Source organism: Cylas formicarius, unplaced genomic scaffold (genome assembly GCF_029955315.1).
Source record: "Cylas formicarius isolate icCylForm1 unplaced genomic scaffold, icCylForm1.1 PGA_scaffold_1__22_contigs__length_36826433, whole genome shotgun sequence".
In the NCBI taxonomy this organism is placed as follows: domain Eukaryota; kingdom Metazoa; phylum Arthropoda; class Insecta; order Coleoptera; family Brentidae; genus Cylas; species Cylas formicarius.
This window is the reverse complement of record NW_026844264.1, coordinates 31,933,571-31,957,169: the sequence shown is the minus strand read 5'-3', so window position 1 is coordinate 31,957,169 and position 23,599 is coordinate 31,933,571. Positions and strand designations below refer to the sequence as shown.

At 32.8% G+C, this 23,599-nt stretch overlaps 5 protein-coding genes across 8 annotated transcripts; 2 read left to right on the top strand and 3 right to left on the bottom strand.

The window, feature by feature from the left end:
* Positions 1-4,716: 4,716 nt before the first annotated feature.
* On the top strand, positions 4,717-5,836 carry LOC132696721 (prostaglandin E synthase 3). The gene is made up of 3 exons (XM_060661712.1): positions 4,717-4,827; positions 5,126-5,212; positions 5,342-5,836. The coding sequence occupies exons 1-3, from the start codon at positions 4,814-4,816 to the stop codon at positions 5,751-5,753; spliced, it is 513 nt and encodes a 170-aa protein (XP_060517695.1). The 5' UTR covers positions 4,717-4,813; the 3' UTR covers positions 5,754-5,836.
* A 1,599-nt stretch (positions 5,837-7,435) lies between these two features.
* On the bottom strand, positions 7,436-11,464 carry LOC132696247 (glycine--tRNA ligase). The gene is made up of 11 exons (XM_060660975.1): positions 11,171-11,464; positions 10,775-11,118; positions 10,557-10,722; positions 10,355-10,500; positions 9,986-10,298; positions 9,765-9,929; positions 9,440-9,693; positions 8,915-9,039; positions 8,697-8,861; positions 8,458-8,645; positions 7,436-8,403 (listed from the first exon to the last, which is right to left on the bottom strand). The coding sequence occupies exons 1-11, from the start codon at positions 11,390-11,392 to the stop codon at positions 8,296-8,298; spliced, it is 2,196 nt and encodes a 731-aa protein (XP_060516958.1). The 5' UTR covers positions 11,393-11,464; the 3' UTR covers positions 7,436-8,295.
* Positions 11,413-15,120, bottom strand: LOC132696250 (guided entry of tail-anchored proteins factor 1-like). 3 transcript variants are annotated; one of them, XM_060660982.1, is made up of 4 exons: positions 15,025-15,120; positions 14,299-14,380; positions 11,985-12,125; positions 11,421-11,933 (listed from the first exon to the last, which is right to left on the bottom strand). In XM_060660982.1, exons 3-4 carry the CDS (start codon positions 12,054-12,056, stop codon positions 11,514-11,516), a joined length of 492 nt encoding a protein of 163 aa, XP_060516965.1. In that variant the 5' UTR covers positions 12,057-12,125; positions 14,299-14,380; positions 15,025-15,120; the 3' UTR covers positions 11,421-11,513. The 3 variants fall into 3 exon arrangements, with proteins under 3 accessions (XP_060516963.1, XP_060516965.1, XP_060516964.1); XM_060660980.1 differs by lacking the exons at positions 14,299-14,380; positions 15,025-15,120 and adding an exon at positions 12,592-14,278 and having other exon boundaries at positions 11,413-11,933; XM_060660981.1 differs by having other exon boundaries at positions 14,299-15,076.
* A 110-nt stretch (positions 15,121-15,230) lies between these two features.
* LOC132696249 (calcyphosin-like protein) lies at positions 15,231-21,316 on the top strand. Of its 2 annotated transcripts, none has more exons than XM_060660978.1 (5): positions 15,231-15,439; positions 18,732-18,889; positions 19,417-19,598; positions 19,656-19,865; positions 21,077-21,316. In XM_060660978.1, exons 2-5 carry the CDS (start codon positions 18,733-18,735, stop codon positions 21,176-21,178), a joined length of 651 nt encoding a protein of 216 aa, XP_060516961.1. In that variant the 5' UTR covers positions 15,231-15,439; position 18,732; the 3' UTR covers positions 21,179-21,316. The 2 variants fall into 2 exon arrangements, with proteins under 2 accessions (XP_060516961.1, XP_060516962.1); XM_060660979.1 differs by lacking the exon at positions 15,231-15,439 and adding an exon at positions 17,252-17,463.
* Positions 21,317-21,424: 108 nt separating this feature from the next.
* On the bottom strand, positions 21,425-23,494 carry LOC132696248 (xyloside xylosyltransferase 1). The gene is made up of 3 exons (XM_060660977.1): positions 22,964-23,494; positions 22,764-22,905; positions 21,425-22,712 (listed from the first exon to the last, which is right to left on the bottom strand). The coding sequence occupies exons 1-3, from the start codon at positions 23,397-23,399 to the stop codon at positions 22,223-22,225; spliced, it is 1,068 nt and encodes a 355-aa protein (XP_060516960.1). The 5' UTR covers positions 23,400-23,494; the 3' UTR covers positions 21,425-22,222.
* Positions 23,495-23,599: the final 105 nt, after the last annotated feature.

Genomic DNA, 23,599 nt, shown 5'->3' with positions numbered 1-23,599 from the left:
TTAAAACTAATCGGGCTAAATTAATAAAACTGAAAGTGACCGACTTTCACGAAAAAACCAGAGTTTGAACGCTTAGGTATTTATTAAATTTGATTTTGAGTTGCCATCATATACGATGTGTTAATACTAACATTGAATCCATTTGTGTTAGGAAAACGTCTAAATTTAATCAGATATCTACTTATGATGCAAGTCTGGCTTTCTCCAGTTACGGATAAAAAATCGGAATCAGTCATCCGTGATGGCAACGAATCTCGAACTGTTTGTTATTCATTATTTATTTAAAGACCAAACATAAAATAGAACCCGTTCCGCTAGGGGTAAAATAAAATTACTTTTACATAGACACGATTCTACATGCCATGACGTCCTGTTGTGAAGTGTTTATTTGCAAATGAGTAAGTAATAATCCCCTCAAGTCCTTATTAATGCTTCAAACCGTTAGTGTTGCAGTGTCAAGTCTGCTCACTGTGCTCACTGCTCACCATGTATATTCATCAAAAAAAGTTTCAAATAAAACTCAGATTCGCAAACTCTCTAATATGTAATTGTTATAAAACTTGCTCACGTTTTTCTCAAGTATAAGTTATCTTAGAACTTGACCCATATTACGAAATTATGGATGGAAGAAGAATTTGGTAAATTTACAAAAAAATGGGCTTGATGACACTTCCTTAAGTAGTTAAACAAAGGAGCAATGCAAAGAAGGTACATACTATAATGAGCAAATATTTTGCGATGCTTATTGTTGTATATGTAAAACAAACCCTGCCTGATTGCCATAACATTGTACACGTTGCCAACATCAACTTCCGTAAGCTGTCCTACAAAACGCGGATGTGATAATTGATAACGGTTCTGTGGCAACACTGTCGCCATTGTGCGTACGGTTAATGGCCAATTTTTCTACAGGACACGATAAAAATACTAAATATTTGGATTATTTTTCAATAAGTTATGACGAAACTAGGTCGTATATACAGGGTGTCTCAAAATAAATTCGAAAAACTTAAGGACGTGATTCGTTGATTGAAATAAAGTATACTTTGTTGCATAAGGGATAGGTGAAAAGTCAACCGCTCTAATTTAGTTAATTTATGTTAAAAACGAAACACCTTCTGCATGTTTTTTATTTATCTTAGAATTAGTGAAGAGAATTGACTTAGACTGCCGTTGCGATTTTTATTGATTAAATTTAGAACAAACTTATGCAATGCCATGGAAAAAATATATTAAAAACTTTCTTGTCTCCTTCATTTTTTTTGATAAAACTTACGGTTTCGGCATAAAAAAATAAATGTAAAGCATTGTTTGTCGAGGAAAAAATTATTTTAGAAAAATAATTTGGCTGGGTGTTATCAAACTGTTATATTTTATACTAACATTTATCATTTGTCTTTTAAATAATATTTTAATAAACATTTCTGAAACTAATTGGCGTATTCACTCGTCCGTATATAAAATGCTTATCTGCCATTTCTGCATCATTATTGAATTAAAACGCTTATTATTGAACAAATTAATGATATAGATAATAAAGTTTTGATTAAATTATGTTTATTTTGTGATCAAAATAACTAATAACGTCAAATAAAGGAAGAAGTGACAGCAGCTCACTAGATTTTTTTTATCTATCGCGTTATGCACTGCTTTAGATTTTATTTTTCATTTGGAAACAGTAAGTATTATTAAAAAAATTACAGGAGAAAAAAGTTTCTAAATAAAATAAAAAATATGTTTTTTTATGTTGTTGCTTTTTCGCATTTATTTCAATAATTTATATATATATATATATATATATATATATATATATATATATATATATATATATATATATATATATATATATATATATATATATATATATATATATATATATATATATATATATATATATATATATCGGGAAGCCTCGCGGCGACCACTTTTAATATTTGACAACAAATACATTTCTGTAGGCAGCAACCTGCTTAACTCGGACCTTGAAAACGAGTACCAGTTTTGGTACTTACGACAACTACAATGTAGACTGAGATTATTATTCACTTCAAATGTGCAAAAACAGTACAATTTGCTTCGACCGTGCAGCAGAGCGTCGAAAACATTATTTATTAAAATGAGTATGTACCTATACAGGGTTATTCAACCAAACCATTCATTAAAATGTTTATTTATTAAACTTATAACTTAGATACAAACATCAATTCTTTCGATATCAAGGCATTGATAGGTTAAAAAAAAACTATTTTGTATGTAGTCGACGTTTAGGCAATTTTATGGCTTTCTCCAGACTAATAAGGATGGTTCTACTTGCTAACATATAAATCAGCAATTCATAAGTTATTTCATTTGGCTTTTATTTTCAACAGGTGAAACGTTTAAAATTTTTAAAATAATTTCCAATACTGTCCTGTACAGTCCTAAACATATTTATGATATTAAAATTTAAAAAGTACTTTTTTTTAGTTACTAAACTGAATAGCACAGCAAATTCACCTCTATCTATATTTCTCGATGCGTTTTGCATACATTAACTTTGTCATCGATTTTTTTTATTTCTTCTGGGTTCAAAACTTAAAACAATCGAAAATGTATTTCGAATAATTTTCAAAACGAAATTCGCATGCATTTTCGAAACGACGAAGAATTTATTATTCTTCGACGCAAAACAGAGCTTTTGATAATAGCAAAATTGCGTTTACCCGGAAAGCATTTATAATTTTTTTCTCAGTACCTTTATAATGGCGACCTCATTTTGATTTAAACATTTATGCGACTATCGATCATGCCGAAATTATTATTTTGGTATCTCATCAACTGGTGGCCATGTAAAAAAATTACTAAAAGAAGTTTTGTTTTCAGATAAAACATTTGAAACAGTACAAGCAGTGGCTTACCAGTCTCTACTTTAAAATCTTTCGACCTAATGTTTTAAAACGATATATACAATACCGTAATTACGTATTCTCAATTCCCAATATAATGAGTTTTGCTTAAAATTAACCGTATCTTTTAGCGTCGCCGAAATATACTGGGTGTTTCCAAAAAGCGTTCGGCTAATGTCTGGAGTAAATGCAACATCACAATCAAATAATAACGTTAGTTGTTTATTGCGCAAAAAGTCAAAAACATCTCTATGAAAAACAAATCTCGGTAAAAGAAAGGGTACGCGCTTGTACCAAAACAAACTCGTGACTAAAATGGCATTTTTCGTACATCGGCAAACTATCCATGCAGCAAAAATATACTCGATCTCATAGTTTATTTCAATCATACATTATCCTGAAAATAATTGCAAATTCCGACTTGATTTTCAAAAAAAGAAACAATTAATTTTTTTGCAAAATTGTTCTGCACTTTTTCATAAAATTAGTTTGAAATTCGCCCACTTTTTTTAATATGGTATAAGCAAACACAAAAAATAACGATTCGGTAGCGAATAACAATAAAAATTAGTCCTGTTCATTTTTCTATTGTGTAAAATCACCGCCGCTACCATTAAAACAGGTGTCAGATATGATGCGTGCAATACAAATTCTTACCCAGTTATTATCCTTGAAAATAGACATCTTTCTCACACTAAAAACTTCACCATCGCAAGTAGTCGTGCCGTAAACTCAATAGTAAAGTTCTGGACAATTTTATCAATCCGAAATGTATAGGCACTTCACTTTCCGATGTTGGGGAAGCCGGCAAAATAATCGTTCCTTGGCAATGTTCCGTCGATTATTTAAAACGTTTTTAAACAAATTAGCATCTTATCGTCCTAGAGGACGTTAGTAATTCTCATCAAACCTTCGAACGTATAGCGCGGATACTCGCGTCTGTAACGGCAAAACAACAATAACGGACGGTTGTTAAATTAACAACAGGAAAATGTACTCGTGCGATTCCTTGTATTTTGCGCTATTAAATCGCTCTGTGTGAGGTACCTGTTGCAGCCGACAAGACTCGAAACTTTCTAATTGGCATGTTCGGGGAGACCCACGTGGTCTCTGCTACGTGATAGGATGGGGTACACTTTGATTAGACAAAATAGAACGCAGTGATGATCAGAACAATGAAAAGCTGAATTGCACTGTGACATCAGTTTTCCTATATCTGCCCATTACAAGCAATTCCTCTAAAACTCTGTATATAATATAAACTCACTCACTAACAAAAAAAATTATCTAAAAAACGCTATTGAAAATATACACATACTATGAAACACGTTTTTTATACTTCCGACACCCGATTCGTGACAAAAGTGTCGTGTAGAAACTGGTAAGCTATTTAAGCATTCTGTAGTATTACCCAGTACATACTTTTTCCCGCCGCAATTCAAACGCAGCCATGTTCCTGTCTTGATCGACGCAGGCGACGTTGCCGTTGATGCACCTATTACTTTCATTTGCGAACTTTTTGGTAAACAATCGCTTTTATCAAATTATACCGAAAAAGGCATTCCATACTATATCGACCTATTTGATGATTTCGTTTCATGTTATTTGAGCAAACGAGCACCATCAAAAACAAGTGTTTATTGTAAGGGGTCAGCCTCGAACAAATGCTAGTCTATTGGAAACGGGCGGAGACGATTTTGTTAGGTAATAATTTTTTTTAATATCTTTAATCTTTTTTAAACAAAAGAAGAAAAATAAAAAATGTTCAAAACTGGCCGAATGGTCCCACCGGTGTTGGCCAATTACAATTAGAATGTAAAGAAATAAACAGGCAATAAAAGGCAACAGCGTATTTTCCGGCAACTCGAAAGACGTGCGAGAAGTAGGTAGTGTGTGCTAAACGCCAATTTATAAAAAAAATTGACGCAATGACTGATCAAAAGTAAGTATTACGTTCTATTTAACGATATAAGGATTGTATTATAATATGTCCTCGTTTTCTTGCGCCAAACAACACACTTCCTCGTGTAGTTTCGGTTTCCTTAAAATTCCATGTTTCTTCGGCCATGTTGATTCCCTAACAATCGATTCTAGAAGTTTCCAATTTTTGTAAATCTTTACAAGCTTTTAGTTGAACCTTTTGAAGCGCGTTTTTAGAAAATCTGTATAACCGATAATGAAGACGTATTGGTTTAAATCTAAAAAAAAATGTTTAATCTAACCTAACTTTTTGCTTATAGATTACCGCCCCCGGTAATGTGGGCTCAAAACGCAAACGTAATATTCTTAACAATAAATTTGGAGGACGTCAGAGACCCGGATATTAAGTAAGTTTCTATTTAATCCTCATACTATAATAAACTGAATAATTATAAATATACAATATTGGCTCTTCCAGAACTCAATATTAATATAACTTGAAATACCTATAAAGCACTTAAGATTCGTGTTTTCAGATTTACGAAAGACACAGTTTATTTCCATGGTACGGGCGGTCTTGAAAAGAAAGAATATGAAGTGACTATCAACCTCTACAATGAAATAGATCCTGATAAAAGTAAAAGTTTCAATCGTGAGCGGTGCATTGAAATGATTTTGACCAAAGCCGGTAATAAAAAACCATACTGGCCCGCCCTCACACAAGACAAAAAGAAGTACCATTGGTTGAAATGTGACTTTAACAAGTGGCATGACGAAGATGATTCGGGAGATGAAGGCCTCGGTGGTATGGGAGGTGGTGGCGATTTTGAAGAGATGATGAGACAGATGGGTGGACTTGATGGAGGCGGCGGGAAGCCAAATTTTGATGACTTGGATGGCGATGAGGGTGGAGATTCGGATGATGAACCAATTCCCGACTTAGAATAGTTGTTATAGAACAAGATAATGTACGATTTTGTATACTTTTTCTCCACTTATGTTAAGTTATTTAAATAAAAATAATAAAATGACATTGTAGCTTTTGTAAATGACATTTTTGGGGGTGTGAATTTAAACATAGTTTTGTTGAATTCATTCCATGTTAACTTTTAAAAATCAGATGAAGAAATTTAAAAGAAATTTTTCATTTTATTGTCAAGTTTCTAAGTATTAAATGTGACATGACATTGATATTTGCTGCAAACTTCTATTCTAGATGAAGTTATGTGCTCGTTTTGTAAAGAATGATTTATTGGTAACAGATTTTGTAAATACCCGTTAAAATGGCGCGTTAAATTGGACTCTTAAATACATTTAGTGTCATATTTTTTAATTAATTAAATTTCTTTCAAAAAATTGCTGGGCGGAGAAAGTTCGTAGCGTGTAGCAGACCACCGTGGAACTTGCGCAAAATCGTATAAAGCGTCTTTGACCTATCGCCGAACTTTGATAAATATAAAAAAATTGTACAAGCAATAATGATTGATATATAACAATATTTTTCCAAGTATCTCGCGAACCTCGTATGATAAACAATGCCTGAAACTCTCACTCGACACAATTTACAATAATGCTTAAACCAAATTATCCCATTGTTTGTAGTTTTTCATTTATGGATAATACTTTACCCACAAAAAATGCAAATCAGTAAGCTGTAATAGTCAATGACGTCATCGCGTCTAGACTGAGCCCAAGGAATAGCGATTTTCTTATGGATTTTTTCAGATATATCGAGCAGTACGACTATGAACACGAAAGACGAAAACCGTAAATATAAAAATTGTTGCTCTTCATGGGGCATATCACACTGTCTGAATCGATTAGCCATATTTTTTACGATTTTTGATTAACGATCAATAATTTACTCCTGCAAAGAACAATTTTCAAGATATTTTAGATTTTTGTCAACAGTCTGTATATAATTGAAAAAAATGCATAATACAAAAGTTATAGCCTCGGATCTCCCGCGTTCCAAAATAACCACTCCATTTCTACTTTTTAAGTTCTCTGCTAAATTTGAAGATGCACATTTAGGACACTTAACACATTTCTTATCTAGCACGGAATCTCGGGAACACGCCTTATAATAAATGAAATCCTTAAATACAAAAGTTTTAGGTGTCTATACGGACTATATCGTAATGTAAAAGAAACTGACATCTGAAACATCGTCTTGCAGTTATAGTATTTTTTTTTTAATAAAAGGGGAACCCAATTTTCATTTTTTTTTATTTACAGCGCAAAACGGGCCAAATCTTCTGCGTCTTTTGTTCAAGAATTTTTTCAGTTTCGTAAACGGTTTTTCCAAAAATGATCTTTTTTGTACACCCTTGCGAACGCAATTTTTATACATTTTTGCCGACCCCCAGTCCTCGTCATTTTCAATAGGTTCTGTCACGGGTAGGGATGTTCCGATAGCATTAAAGTATCGATACCTACTCAAATAAATACTCCCAAAGTATCGGTACTTACTCATATCGATACATTTATCACTTTATTATTTTTTTATTTATTTTAAGGAAACTAACAACGAACGTTGAAATACAATAATTAAAACAAAATTAAGAAGGAAAAGAAAACTTTTATTATAAACGTTTGCGTCCCGGTAAACACGTACTTTAAAACAAAAAACTCCACGATAACATTGGCGTAATAAGCCGATGATTACAATAAATAAAATTATTCGTAAGCAATCTCTTGTATGTTTGAAAATTTATGTTGGTTGACAATGAAAAAAAATGAAGGGCGGACGTCTTTCTCGCGTTTGACTCGGGCTCGGTCGAGTGAAGTCGGACGAGTTCGACTTGGCTGGCGCGAGACAACGCGTCACCACAGATCAGATAGAGATTATGTTTGTCTGATGCGATCGGTTTTTTTTTATAATGGTGAGGCTGATTCGATTTGATACCAAGTACTTTTGTTTCGATACTGAGTAAATATCGCAAGATTGATTCGATGCTATAAATACTTGGTATCGAGTATCTACTCGTATTTACTAGTATCGGAATATCCCTAGTCACGGGGCTAAGCTGCGTATATATGTGGTGAATATGAAGTCGATTGCTTCAAATTTCGGACACGTGTTTCATAGCAATGTCCAAAAAACAATAGAAAATTGCGAAAAAAAGGAGGTAAATCGCAAAGGTTTACAAAGCTATTCCGGGAAAACCAAAAGGCGAGAACCGAGAATGGATAGAAACTTTTTTTTTTCGACACATCATTTCTGTGCCAATCGCGGCCTTCTAGATACAAAATTTAAAAAACCAGGAATCTAACCCAATTTGAATATGCCTCGCTCACAGGAAAAGTGTGGTCAAGGGTCACATGTAAAATATGCTAATACAATGCGATACCACCTATAGCAGGAAAATTAAAATACATTGTATTAAACAAATTCCATTCATATTTGTGTAAATAATTTAATTTAGTAACTATAAAAGTAAAATGCCGGCCTAAAAAGTCTGATCTTAAAATAAAGGCAAACTTAAACTCATGCCGTGTTTTCTTGCTGTTCAAATTTTGGATATCTACTTTCAATATCACTCCAGACTTCCTTATTGTAGGACAAATTATGCACCACCTTGGCGACGTCTTGCAGCTACAAAAAGAAATCTAACCGTAGAGAGAGCACCACAAAACAATGATTACCTACAGGCAGTCTAACTTGCACCATGGAATCTCTTTCTCTTAGGGTAACACTGTGGGGCTCCTTCAAAGTATCAAAATCGATGGTAATGCCATATGGGATCGCAATTTCATCAGTTCTCGCGTATCTTCGACCTATGGATCCGGAACTATCGTCCACTTTATGGGACACATCTACTTTGGTCAATTCTGCAGCTACAATGCGAATTTTACTCATTGAGCTTTTTTTTTTAATTAAACTCTTACACAAGGACTTAATGAAAGGTACAAACTCGGGGTTAGAACTCAACGGTAAAACACTACATTTTAATGGCGCGATGATGGCAGGTAACGAAAGGTAAGTCCTTTGCTCATCATTCTCTCTTTGTTTGAAGTTGTGCTCAAAAATTGAGTACATTATACGACCGATACCTATAAATCAGAATTGGATAATTGGTTTAATTATTCAACTAGGTGAAACTAACCAAAAGATGGTTCAATTACGCTCGGAATGATTTCTTCTACAAATTCAGTTGCTTTATATCTTTTCACCGCAACATGATCCCTTGTTAAGAGAAACTGTTGGTCACCTATTCTAAGAGGATATTCTCTGAAACAGGAAGTCTTGCTTAGTCAAGTAACCTACAATGTAATTAGTTTTCTGTTCATTTGGATATTTAAAAATCATATATCTTGTTAGTAAAAACTTGTAATTAAATAAAATAATAATAAGAAAGAAATAATTTAAGTTTTCAAACAATATTTATAAGGCACTCTCACTAATGATGTCAATTTTGACGTAATTTTAGAATGTCATAGTTTCAAAATGGAGGTGCCTTCCAAGTGACACAACTATTGTTATAATCGGCTATCACCCAGATCACTTGTAGATTTTCTTCAACCATTTGATTATTTGACATTTGATTGAAGAGAACAAAAATAAAGCATGTGACTAAAGTATCTTATTAATTCTTCTTCTGACGATTCACAATAAAAAGCAGTGGCCTTACCCCTTCGATTGCAGATCATTCTCCAAAGTTTCAATTTCATTGATATTCAACATTTGCAATGCCTCAGTAATAATTTTCATATCCCGTTTAAAAATCTTTCCCATCACTGCTCTGTTGGGCACTGCCTCAACCACATCTTTCACTATGGGTTCTGAGAGCTTCTTTTCAGCAGCCAATCTAACGCCAGTCGCCTGGGTATGCTGAGTTAGATCGAAAGCGGATCGATCCGCACAACCCACACATTCCACCCAACCCTTCAAAAACAAATATCTGGGATATGCAACGGAGTTTAGTCCATTGAATATTTCTTCAATTGTTGACTTACATAACTAGTCAAGCATTCTGCGTCCCAACAATCACAAGCATAGTGAGCCATTTCGTTGGACATATGCTGACGGAACCTTAATCGAGCAGGATCAACTCCACATCTCACCAGAAACTGCTGTATTCTTGCCATGAAATAACCCAGGGTCTCATTAGCTACAAGGTCCTGAAAAATAACTAATTTATTTAATTTAAGCTAAATTTACAGTTTAATACCCTAACCGTGGACACAGCTTTACCAATGCTTATTTTTTCCGCAGGTTTCCCATCCATTTGGCTACACGCGGAATACAATAACAATTCCGAATTTTTTACGTTTTCAAATTTGGGATGAGCCTTATCATTTGGATCACAAAAGTGTTCAATTTCAGCCATTGTGAACTCTCTTACGCGAATAAGTCCCGATCTAGGTGATATTTCATTACGAAAAGCATTCCCTATTTGGGCTGCTGCAAATGGTAATTTTCCTTGATTAAATTCTAACAACCGTTTGAAGTTGACAAAGATTCCTTGAGCAGTCTCCGGTCGTAGAAATCTAAGGGAAAATAATACATAGAACGAAAATACCTAGTACAGCAAGTGTCTAATTACCCTTTTACCAAGCCTGATGGTCCAATTTGAGTTCCAAACATTAAATTAAATTCAATTGGTTCTGTTAAATCATTTCCATTCAGAGGGCTTTTCATGTCAAATTTTTTCATAATGTGAGCCATTTCTACTTTTGTCATACCATCCAACTGAAATTAAAAAAGTATATATATTACAATATAATAAATTCATTTATAAAAAAAACCTTTATACAAATATCTTGACATTCTGCCTTGGTTGCCTCAGATGTCTTCTTATCAGCAGCAATTTTTTCCAAATGAGCCTTAATCAAATGATCCAACCGAAAGCATTCACCAGTCTTAACATCCTTTACCATCAAATCTGCAAATCTATCAACATGACCTGATGCTCTAAAATTAATATAATTAAACTCAAAACAATAACTAATCTGTAACCTTTAACTTCAAAACAGGTTCTGGGGTCAATATTGAACAGTCCACTTCCAACATCTGTTCTTCCAAAACAAAAAACTGTCTCCATGCATGTAATAAGTTGGCTTTGAATGCACATCCCATCGGCCCGAAATCGAACTGGCCCGTTATGCCCCCATATATGGCAAATGATTGATCATAAAAGAAGCGCCTCTTTAATAAATCTTCCATTCTGGCTCGATCAAATGTAGCATTAGGTGCGAGTTTTAATTCTGTCTCCTCAAGAAGCTTTTTTCGCGACAATAATTCTGCAACTGCAGCTTTTATGTCCAGTGCGGGTGCCCCTTCTGATTTAAGTTTCCGAACAAAATCACCCTAGCAAAAAATCAAGATTAGTTTAATATGTGTTGCACAGTTTTTTGCTTACTTGTGCCTTAACACTGGCCCTTAATGGAGCTAAAAGTTTTTCAGCAGCTGGGTCTGCCATACTGTCGAAATACAAATTTAATTTGACTTTTCTATGAGGTTTGTTTTTGCCCCACAAGGGTTTTTGAGAATAATATGCAGCAGAAAAGCAGTTTATACGCAGAGTACTATGCGTAAAGAGTTTAATGTCAACTAGATGACTTAATGTCGTATATAATTTCATCGACGTGCCACGCTGTTCCCGATGGAAAAAGTGAAAGTTCAGATGGAAAATTATTAGGTTATGTTCAACTCATCCTCTTTAGGTGGGGGGGGGGCGGTAATTAACCGAACGAAAGGGCTATTCAACAATAACTTGAATGTTTTATTAAACTCGCTACCACATTGCAACACATAATCCAGAAATGAATCGATACGAAATTTTTTTCATTAGGATATGAAATTAAATAATTAAATGGGGTGAGGTCAATGCTATCATCAAGCTTAAACACATAACTTCCTTTAAAATACACTGTAAGAGCCAGAATACACATCGTACACAAACATTTGACACTGTAGATACAAAAAGTGCTCAGAACAAATCCTATTTTCTTGTTTTCAATATGTTCAAGTTCCTCTTCGATTTTATTTATTTTTCTTTGAACTTTGGAATATTTTGCAAAATCATCCATCATGTTATAGTTGCATTGTTCCCTTTTTAGTTGCACTTTTTCATTTAATAGGTTTTTCTCATGTTTCGACGATTTGTTTATCCAGTGAAGAATCTGGAAATTATAGTACTAGTTACTAAAACAACTACAAGTAACGCGACATACCAATTTACCTAGATTATCGGAATAGGCTGTCAGAAAACTTAAAATTGTGGAAATAATTAACAGTGCAGCCATCTTCAGATACAACAGCAAAATATCACTGAGCCCCTTTCTATTGACGAAATTTGAAAGAACACCTAAAAACTGCAACCAAAACCAGATAGGTTATATCCATGTCAAATACTTTCTACTTTTTATCAAATGCGTCTATACAAGGATCATTCGTCCATTGCTGTCTCAATTTTTTTCAGAACTCGATCCTTAAACCAGAAAACAAAAATGCTGTGCTTTTTTAATTTTTAACAATAAAAAAGAACAAGGAAATAAAATATGGTATGGTGTCGTTTGGTGAAAAGTGTGGAAGGGGTGGGGACCAGTAGTGTGTGGTAAGCAGTTTAGTGTTAGTTTTGGTTAGTCATTTTTTTTCTATCCCTGCAGGGTCCGCCGCTCTAGGTGAACGACTCTCGTTTTTTTTATAGATATGTGATGAGAGTGGAGTTGGTCGACGAAGACTGTTTTTACGATTTTTTGTTTTCTTACCACCATGGCACAACGATCCGTGTATTTTGTCACCGCATCATACTGTCAATATTATCGTTTTTGGACTTACCAGTTCGGACGCATTGGGAACTCTATAAATCATAGCGGCAATAGTCACTGAATCCGAATAATTTGAACTACCGATTCAGATTCATTTGAATTATAATTTTTGTTATGTCTATATGTTCTGTTTTTTGTTTTAGTTAGTATATAATATTTAGCTGCGTTCTGCTTTAATTATAACGATACTTCGATTCCTTTTCCGTGGTTTGCCTCTGTCGTGCATTTAAACCTTAAACCATTCAAATGAACCAACCGTATTCCGAAAGGCGAATTCAATTTGTTTTGGTAGGGTCTCTAACAAACCAAAAATAGGGCTTTTTTGTTTGCTTTAACTTGTTAACTCCTTTAAATTCTGCCTTTACACCAATTTCTAAAATAAACTATGACGCTTGTTTGAGCCGTAAAAAATAAAGTTAAAATTGTATGTAAAAGGTTGCACAGAGGAAACACATGTTTTTCACATTTTTTAAAAATTTTCAAGTTAATTTTTTCAAAATTAAAAGTTTCAGTTTTTGTATTTTATATTTTTTATTGGCGCACTTTTATTGGTGCTTGGGGAAACGTCAAATGACATTTTGCGGCAGTTCAATTATAAACAATAAGCGCACTGTACAGGAACTGAAAGTTGCTATTCAGCAAGAGTACCGAGTACAGGCATTCAAGAGAAGTTGGCAAAGTGTTACCACAAAGAATAGATATATTCAAAAATTGCTTCATTTAGAAGTAATTAAAAAAAATTATCTGTATCTGAAAAATATGTTTTCTCTGGGTCACCTTGTATATCTAGTTTCTATTAAACCTTTTATATACATATTATGTTTATGTTTAAGGGTGAAGAGAGTTTACTTTTTGGAAAGCTAAAACACACGACATCAACATGGAGTTTCTTTGTTTCTCCCCTAAGCTTGAAGAAGTTTGAAGATAGTTTTATAACTGTTCATTATACAAAATAAATTCTTGCCAAGTAGGATGCGTTTTTTTATAATTTCTTAAAACAATTTAGAAGAATTTAGTAAAGGAGGGCACCACCATTTTCTTTGGTCCATCTATTCCTATCTGCCTGATCTATTTAGTCGAAGCGTCTTACAAGACATGGCGCTACTAAAGCTTGCGCGCCATCTATGAGTGCATGTCTCAAGTAATTACCTCTAGTGCCTCACGATAGATGTCACATAGTGGGTGCTCTTTGTGCTTAGGTTAAATAATTAAGGGTTTAGCGAGCTGGCGCCACAGATAAAAACAAGATTATTGAAAAAACGCTCACTTTAGCTGGAGATTAAGGAGTTGATGAATAAGAGGGAGGCAAAATACACCTTTTACGACAGAAAACATGCGGGTATGAAAAAAAAAGGAATCCTGCAAATCAGTCCTGCCGTGTTCGGCGTCTAAAGATGGCAAAAGCTGGATGGATTTTTTTTTGTTATAATACCGATGACCATGCAAATTTCCTATAAATCCTAAGAATCTTGAGCATTAAGCGAAGCGAAAGGAAACGCAGATAATGTAGTTTCCTATCTTTGAGGTTACCATTAGAAAAGAAAATATCGTTATGGTTGAAAATTATAAATAAATACTCGTGCCAGGAAATGGCCGTAATACAAATTTTTCACAGTTCCAAAAATACCTTACCTTCTTATCGAAACCGGAATGGTTCTAACTCGCATAACAGTTTTATGTAATGTACACATAACATAAATTTAATGGATATACTTACATGGATATAAAAATATCATTCAGTATATGTGACATTTGTCGTAGACTTGTAGTACATGAGAGGGACTGTAGAATTAAATTATCTATTAAAGAGGAAAAACATATATGTTTACCTAGTTATAAATTAAATTAAATCCTAAATGAAATACAAAAATGAAACAAAACACTAGTTCACAAATAATTATAGAGTTATGCAAAATTAATATCTTTGTGGGACACTTTTCACCTACAATTTGGTAGTTGCAATATCTAAATGAAAAAGTGAATGAAGAAATTGCATCGTGCCTACTGGGCTTCAAATGCTAAAAATATTATTTAATTTATTTAACTTAATCACCAATTAATGTAAATGCAGGCGGCGAACACTTTGATCCGTCGACAAGCAATAAACTGGACACAGAAAAATAGCACAGTCTACTTTCCTGTGACCATAGACTTAAATTTTATGGTTTGTTAGGTCATACTAGATTTCTTGGATTCATTAAGTTCAGGCGCGTTTGTTTACAACATAGCACGGATATTACGTTGTCAATGTTTTGTGCAAATTATAAATATATGCCTTAGTTTTGATGCGAATCAATGAAAAATCATATTCCTATACACTCGCTCTTGACACACTGAAATATATTACTATTCCCCAACAGTTCTGATAATTCTTAAAAGTTTACTTAATTTTATTAACTACATACATTCATTTTAATAATATTCAACTTTTCCAGTTACTTACTAATCTACCTATTCCATTTTTCCAAATGTTGAGCGCGCAATTTCAAACAACAAACCCGAAACCAATTATTTTATTTCGTTTTAATGCTTATTTTACAGACAGCAGTTTCCGGTTTGTTGTAAACGGAAACTTATGTTATTGCCAGGCAACAAAGTTCATCAATATCACAAGTGATCTTGAACGAATTGCCTCTTCAATATTGCCGCTGGAGGTAAATGGTTCGTTTATTTTTTGGCCACCCCAATTCCGTTGCATATTTTGCACGACATCACCTATCGCGCGTAGATAACCATTTTACAACTAATTCGCGTGTCGAACGCAATAGAGACATTCGTAATATTAATTAATTAAATAGTTAATTAATTAAATTTGTCCAGGCGAGTGTCGGCCATTGGTATTTACAAGCTTCTAGCAGGTATGTTCATATGTATATTGTTTTAAAGTAATGTTAGATTAATATTCTCTGGTTAGTTGGCAAAAGATAACATATACAACGTAGAACATCATATTAGTTCTGAATAATAAGCAAATTAATCGAAAATATAGTTGGAAATAATGCAGGTTTTCGTGAACCAGAGGAATTACCTAAAATCACATTATATATGTCGCGCTAAAAGTTTTAATCGAACCACTTCCTGCCGAATAAATCGATAGAACTCCGACAAACAATTGGAACATCGACATAAATAAAAATAGGATAATGGAACATTCGAGTCGTATTAGACGTTCAGGCGTGACTGAAAATAATTCCAAAACGGCTCTTACTGCTGATCATATTGATAAATATCAACAGTGGTTGAAATTTTACCCAAACAGTACATAGTAATAATCGTCTTCATAACAATTTTTTGTTAAAAAAAAATTCAAAAAAAATCTTCATATAGGTACTAGCTCAATAATTAATATCAGGAATACCTAGAAGTAATTGAATTATGCGAGGACTAGGTTGGGTAAAAAAAAACGATTATTTTTTTAGGATCTGACACACAAAAACTAGTTGCTAGTTACCTCTAGAAAGTACTTACCACGTATGAGTAATTATCATCCTTATTACAGTTTTTAGTCGCATATATAAATAACCATATCTTACCCCAATAGATTATTGAGCTAATTACAAAATACAAAAATGGTCTCTTATACTTTTTCGAAAAATCGAACCATCGAGATCGAAGATTTTAAAGAAAAATAATGGACTGAAAAATAATTATCGTGAAATGTTTTCAATTATTATTATTATTCATAGTTTTTAATAAATATTCTCAATTTATTTATGGAATAAGTAAATTTTGCAATTATTTATTATATAATTCAGAAAATCAAGTCCTTTATTCAAAAAATATCAGTAAATGCATTAATTGAAAAAGAATTATGTTCAACTATATGAATTTTTAATACTATTAATAAAAAAACATATATTTTTTAAAGATTTAGTTATACAAATCGATTTTTATTAGTGAGGAAATAGTTCTCGATGTTCTTTGACAGATTGCAACAAGTATTGAAATTGAAACTTTCTTTTTTATCCGAGTGGAACAGTATCAAGTAGAGATAAAAGGGATAGTTCATCATTTGAATACCACATTGGTGATAAGATACGATTAATTATATATGAGACTAAACTCAGTTTTTTGTCAGTTGCACAAAAAAATCGTTTTATTTACCCATCCTAGGGAGTACAGTGTTTTTTAACAAAAAAAATAGAGGTGGCCCAATAAACTTTATACTTTTAATTGAATAATTAAAATAAATAAAAAAATATAATTAATTCGCAGTTTATTATATTTTACAGCCTGCCCTGAAGATAGTCTAATGTTCGAAACTTCGACTAATCAATGATTTGATCTAGGAAGTTTTCTACCTAATATAAATACGGCGACTAAGTTTTGATAACAAATACAAATTGGATATTATTAAACAAAAACTTGCATTTCTAAAGGAGATTGAGCCGGAGAAAGCTTATCAATTTCAAATCAAAAAATACACTCTATAGACAAATTAAAAAACAGTCGGAAGTGTAAAGACACCAATAAATTTAAATAATGTACTTTTTCTTTAAATAGTATGAAAAGGATCGTTTATTAAACATGGGTTGCGTTAGTTTGTTGTTTGGCTTATCTACGTTTCGTATTAATATCGTATAAAAGCGTAACTATCGATTTATTCGAATGTGTACGATGACAATTTCTGCGGCAACAAACCATCCTCAATAAAAATGTTTACACGCTCTGGTAAAGTGGATCGGAGCAGCAAAATTGCCTTGGTTGAAAAATTTACCGGTTAGTCATCGACCTACCTTCGAAATTATCACAGTTATTGTTCGTGTTAAGCTGTGCGAAACAAACATAAAAAGATCTTCCGAAAGTTGGCTTGTTTATTATAGTTTGCTTTTACTGTCGTTAAGAAGCAAACTAAGTTACAAACTATCCCCATTTTATATAGGTAAGTGATTATAAGTATGATCTGACAGTGACAAGTTCAAAAAAATCTTTCGTCCCAAGTACTTAGAGTTCTTAAATTAACGTTTCATTGTTTTATTGTGAATATGTTAAATTTAATACGATAGTAAAAAAAAGTATGCAATAATTGAACTGAGGTGGCTTTTACTTGATGAAAATCCATTTATCAAAATAAATAAGAATTAAAAGTTCAGATTTTCACGAAAATATAATTTCGTGAAAATCTCAACTTTTAGTTCTTATTTATTTTGAAGTATGCAATGGAATACAGTTTTCCTTTCTTCTTTTTCTTTTATGCATTTTAAGAAAACATTTTGTTATGAACATATTTCCTAATGGTCTTAAATTTTTAGAAATTCGGATGAGATTTTGATAATGGATTTTGTGCATCAAGGTACACAAAACCTTCCTTATTTCTACCAGTGGAGTTCTTCCACGATTTGTATTGCGCAAGAAAAGAAAATACGCCACTAATATTTTTTTGGTGAATAGTCTGGTCCAGTCATTTCTGCATAAAAATCACCTCTTTCGTTTTTCTTGTCAGATGCACATAATTGGATTAAAAGTGTTATACATTTCGAAACAGTGACTAACAATTTTTGAAGATACCAATAAATTATAATTTACATATTAGTAACTTAATTTTTTATTTGGTCAATTATAAAATAATCCTTTAATGAGGTCTGTGGAGCAAATGGTTTATTATTCAAAAATATGTATTGCCATCTCGAACGATGATAGCTTATATGTACAAGCAATTATTTAGAGCGAGACCGACATAAAACATGCATAACATACATATAGTTGGTATTGTGGGTCTCATACTTACCATCAATATGGTTAATTATACGAACGCGTATGTTGTACATCAAAACTTTAGGACATACGTCTACAAGAAGATTTTTTTTCTAAAACGAGCTGTAGAATTATCCTCTTCAGTATTGACACAGTATTAAGCAACATCCTTTATAGGAACGGTTAAGCATTTTTTATTGTTGCTATATGAAAGATATTCTAATAAAAAAGGACAACTAATGCGTAACAAAAACTACTCTTTCTGTATTTTTTAGATTTCTCTTTGTTTCGCACTCTTTAGTGTGGGAACGGGCAATATTTTTTTAGAAACGCTCCAGTTTTTGCTATACTTACTCGGTACATAAAAATGTGCCTTATTTCCCTACTAAATTTAAAACGTTGCGTGTAGTGCGTTTGAATGTATTTGCAGTCTAATTTGTAATTGGTTCGTCACAGAATGCCGTTACGTCCTCAGAGCGCGACGTCGCGACAAGAAGCGGAAATGGTTGCTAAAAGCTTACGAGAACTACAGGCTACGGGAAATTCGGTAGATCCTGTTCAGAGGCTTAGGCTTTTGTGCCTTTCCAGAGGTGCGCATGGGATCTTAGGTCTTGGTAAGCAATGTATTTAGTCTGCACAATTAGATGAAGAACCATTTTTACTTGTTCTCCATTTTCTTCACTGCTATCTTTCTTTTATCGTTTCTAGTTTCTGTTTAAAATTACTTTCTCTCTCGTAGCCATTTAAAATGTATTAATATCATTTTATTAATTAATTTTTTTCAAAAAATTCCTGCTGATCACGATGTAATCACAATCAAATACCTCCGTAATATATACGAACATATTGCAATTTAGATTAAACACTTAAGAACGATACCTATCACCTGATGTTAAAGTAAACGCTTCTACTTATTCGAAAATACGTCAAAGCAATAAATGCACAATATTTTTGGTCTTATTATAACTGTATTTAGAAGTATATATATAATACGTACTTACGTACGTACTTTTTTTTTTAATAACATTTATTATTATAATTTCAATTATTTTTTTTCGATGCTGATTATTTCTGTACAACTATGACCAACATTTACCGAGATATAAAATTCTTGTCCCCTAAATAAATGTATAATTTTAAGGAAGATTATTTCGAATTATGGATGAGGACGGCAACAAAAAGCTAAATAAGGAGGAATTCGAAAGGGGATTAAGAGAAATCGGATTGGAAATCACGGATCAAGAACTGGACGAAATGTTCGAGCAGTTCGACACTGACAAAAATGGAAGTGTAAATTTGGATGAATTTTTGGTCCACGTTCGGGTAAAAAATTAATTTGCGACCGTGCTGTACGATTGCGGCAACGAAATAATGTTTCAGCCACCTTTATCTGAAAGTAGACTCAAGGTTATCAACGAAGCGTTCAATAAAATGGATAAAACTGGCGACGGCGAAATAACCATTGAGGACATGAAGAACGTGTATAATGTCAAGTCTCACCCGCTTTACATTTCCGGAGAAGAAACAGAAGAGGGCATTATGAAAAAATTTTTAGGCAATTTTGAACAGGACGCCACCAGAGATGGAAAGGTAACTATATGGTCCAATGGTAGATAACACCCTTCTCTCGAATTTGGAAAACCTGTATAGGACAGTAAATTTAAAATTAAAGATTTAGTAGGAACCCTATAATGCTATCAAATGTCAAATGTGGTGCTACTAAACAGCATACACGGTTGTTTAATGGTTTGTTCAGAAAGTGTGTGTTTTAATACAATCTGTTTCTGTTAATAACGTTGAAAGTAAAGGTTAATTTTCGAAAAATTGTAATAATTTTAAAATTTGTAAAAATTATTACGATCATTGACAAAAGATATGAACAACCAAAACAATTACTATGGAAAGATCCCTGTGCATTTTGTGAAATGTTTGTGGCACAGACAGAGATGATGAATTTACCAGATAACCTACACTTATACTTATGCCCGTATCTACCATCATCTGTTAAGAAACTGTTGATTAGCGCTTACTGACATTTTAACAAAGAGTTTAAAAATCAATGGTTATTTTTGTGGAGCTGGCGAGATCGCATAATTTTTTATGCGCCATCTGTGGTATAGTAGCAGATCTAAAAATGATGATGCATTTCTACGTAATTTTGAAACATATTTCTCATGAAAAATGTCAAAAGTAAAATTTGGTGTCACTTGTTCCCTATTGTTTTTGCGAAAAAAATAAGAACACAATTTTTATAAAAAGTAAAAAGCAGTTAGTCCCGGTTGACCTGTAAAACATTGTTTTTTTCCATACAAGCAAATTGTCAAGAACATATAGGTATTATGTTTGGAACGTGAAAAGTTAAAACACAAAAATTACAAGTTATAGCCTGGTCCTGAGTTAGAGAGCGAATGAAATCCAAACATTTGTCAGGGAAATAACGTTTTTTCTCTTTTAATAGAAGCCTTCAATTTTCACTTCTTCAAAGTAAGTTGGTCTTTTCCATTGTGTCCTAAGAAATTATTTTCCATTACGTCCATTTAATCAAATCGCAATTCGTGTTTTTCTGCTTGTTTAAAGCAAACCGCCACCACTACAAATCAACTCAACTGGCCAAAATTCGTCAGTTAACTAATCGCTTATGAGTAAAATTCCGTTGGGAATAAATATAGCTGCTTAACTACTTGTTAAATAATAATTGATGACAGCTGATCATTTACATTGGTGGATACGGGTATTAATATTTAAAACTGCTGTCACGATGCTCTGAGCCTTCACGTATAAGTTCCAATCTTTGATTTTAGGTCACAAAAGAAGAGTTTATTAATTACTACACGGGAGTTAGCGCGTCGATAGACAACGACTGTTACTTCGATTTGATGATGAGACAGGCATACAAACTATAACTTAAAATCCAACTACAATTTTTAACTTATTCAATATAGATTAAACTTACCTTACTCCATTTTCATATTTTCGTTTTATAATGATATAGATTTTACGATGTTGAACAACTTCAAATGATTAAATACACATATGCGCAACCGTTTTATAACTAATTTAAAATTTCCCCGAACATTAAGCGGAATTGTTTTCGTAAAAATACCCTCACATCAAAACTGAAAACTGCAACGGTGGAGATGACGGACTGTCAACGGCCATGTTGGTTAGTCACATCCGTAAAATTTATGTGTGGGCTTTAGAAATTCCTGTATTATAAAAAGGCGTGGGATTCTATCTAGCTGCTAGTTACTATATGGTGTGAACGTAGAAAAATTCCCTAGAAACATTTTGCTTGTTCGGTCCTCTGGCAAAACGGGTTTCTGGAACGCACAGACCATTCTTACATTAATTCAACTTCTCTTGCTTAAAACAACCAAAAAAGTGGTTTTATTTTAAAAATCATGAACAAATAATTATATAACAATATAAAAATATACAAAATTACATTTAAATTCAAATTAATAAAAAGGTATATGAAACAGTTGCAGTTATTGCACTTTTTTAAATCTATAGAGTAACTATTACCGCAAAAAACATCCACAACCACATGAAAAAATATATATATATGAAATACATAAATAATATAAAATATAAAAGAGATATTTTAATACCTTTTACAAGCCTCTTGGTTTCAATATGGCAAAGTATGGCAAGGATTTATAGGAATTACAGTTTAATATACATATGCTGTAATGAAATAGGGAGCCAACACGAAATTACATGCAGAATGATATGAACATAAACTTAACAATCAACAACATAATATGGTTAAAATCTGTTTACCTTCCAAGAAAAAATACCAGATCAGTTGAGTTCGCCCAAGACAATAAAACAATAAAAAATAAGTTTAGATTGATAGGGTCATTTTCTTTTTATAGCCCATAAATAATCACAGAGAAGGAACAAACTAGAAATACTAAATATAAACATCAAAAGAAAACTAATGCCTAAAAAGTTATTTCTTTCGGAATTTTCGTGTTACAATTTCCATGTAACACCACAGTAGGATGTTCACATTTAAAATAATGGTCAAATATTTCATGATAACCATGATCTCGCCACCAAGTACAGAGTTGTCGATTAAAGCCGCAATTCAGAGTCTGAATTAAATGTGGGTATTCATATCCTATAAGAGTGTAAAAATCTTGGTCCCCTAAATGTCCCCTAAACCTATAGCTTTCAGTCAAATTTCTTATCTTACTCTTGGCAATTAATTTTGAGAATTCTTTAGATTGCCTCAGTTCTTTAAGTTTAACTAAAACCACACCTGAGTTGTAACCCTGAAATCCTTTTGGATGTGCTTCTTTTGAAGATATAATGCTATCATGATAAAATTCGCCGAATGTTGTTCTATGCTTCAGCTTGTACATGTGAAGAATGTGGCGATACACTGGAGTCAACTCTGGAGCTAAACCAAATAAAGCTGTTGGTTTAAATCTGAAAGGACAAACTTTACTTCACAACAATATTACCTATGGCACAAGAAACCTTTTAAATTCTTCAAAAAGTAATGCTATATCTTTTTTAAAGTAAAGATCACAGTCCAAGAGAATTGCAGTATCTTGAGTCACTGGTGCAATTCTGTATAAGCCTAGCGATATATAAAATAAGGCATCACTATAATAGGTTCCTAAAACATCTTATATAAGCAACAAACTTTCGTAAGTAGTAAGTTTCTAATAACATACCCGGCTTAGAGCTAAAGAAGGGAGTCATAGTACTAACAATATCTCCAATTTTGGAGGCACACTCATCAAAATCATAGAAACTATAAGTAATTGAGCGGTTAGTTTTATAAACAACTTCTGATAACTTGTTACTTGCGATATTTTTAGATTTTTCATCTACTATGATATGGAATTTGAGCGGAATTGAGGAAGTATTGAGAAGGTTTTGCAAAAGTTCTCCGAATTTTATATTCAAAGATGATTTATTTGTCACCTTCGTAAATATCAACCATATGTTGCAGTCCCTGGGCAAAATATCCTCCAGTTTTTTAAACTGAACATTTGTTAACGGAGTAGGTGTTGACTTAACAGTCAAATACAAACATCCAAAATAAAGTATCACAATTAAAACTAAAGAGACGAACACGTTTAACAATGCATTTTTCTTGATTTTCATTATTGCACATTTTTATTTTCCTTGAGAGTTATTAATTAAAGTTTTGTTGTTACTTTTCCAATCTCGGATCCATACACATGCTTGTTTTTGTCAATACAAACAATCCCCAAGGAAAATTTTGAAAACAGTTTCATAAGCTGTCTTTACTAACCAAAATATATACCTTGGTCAAATGGCCTTAATTCATTTGCCCAACTGAA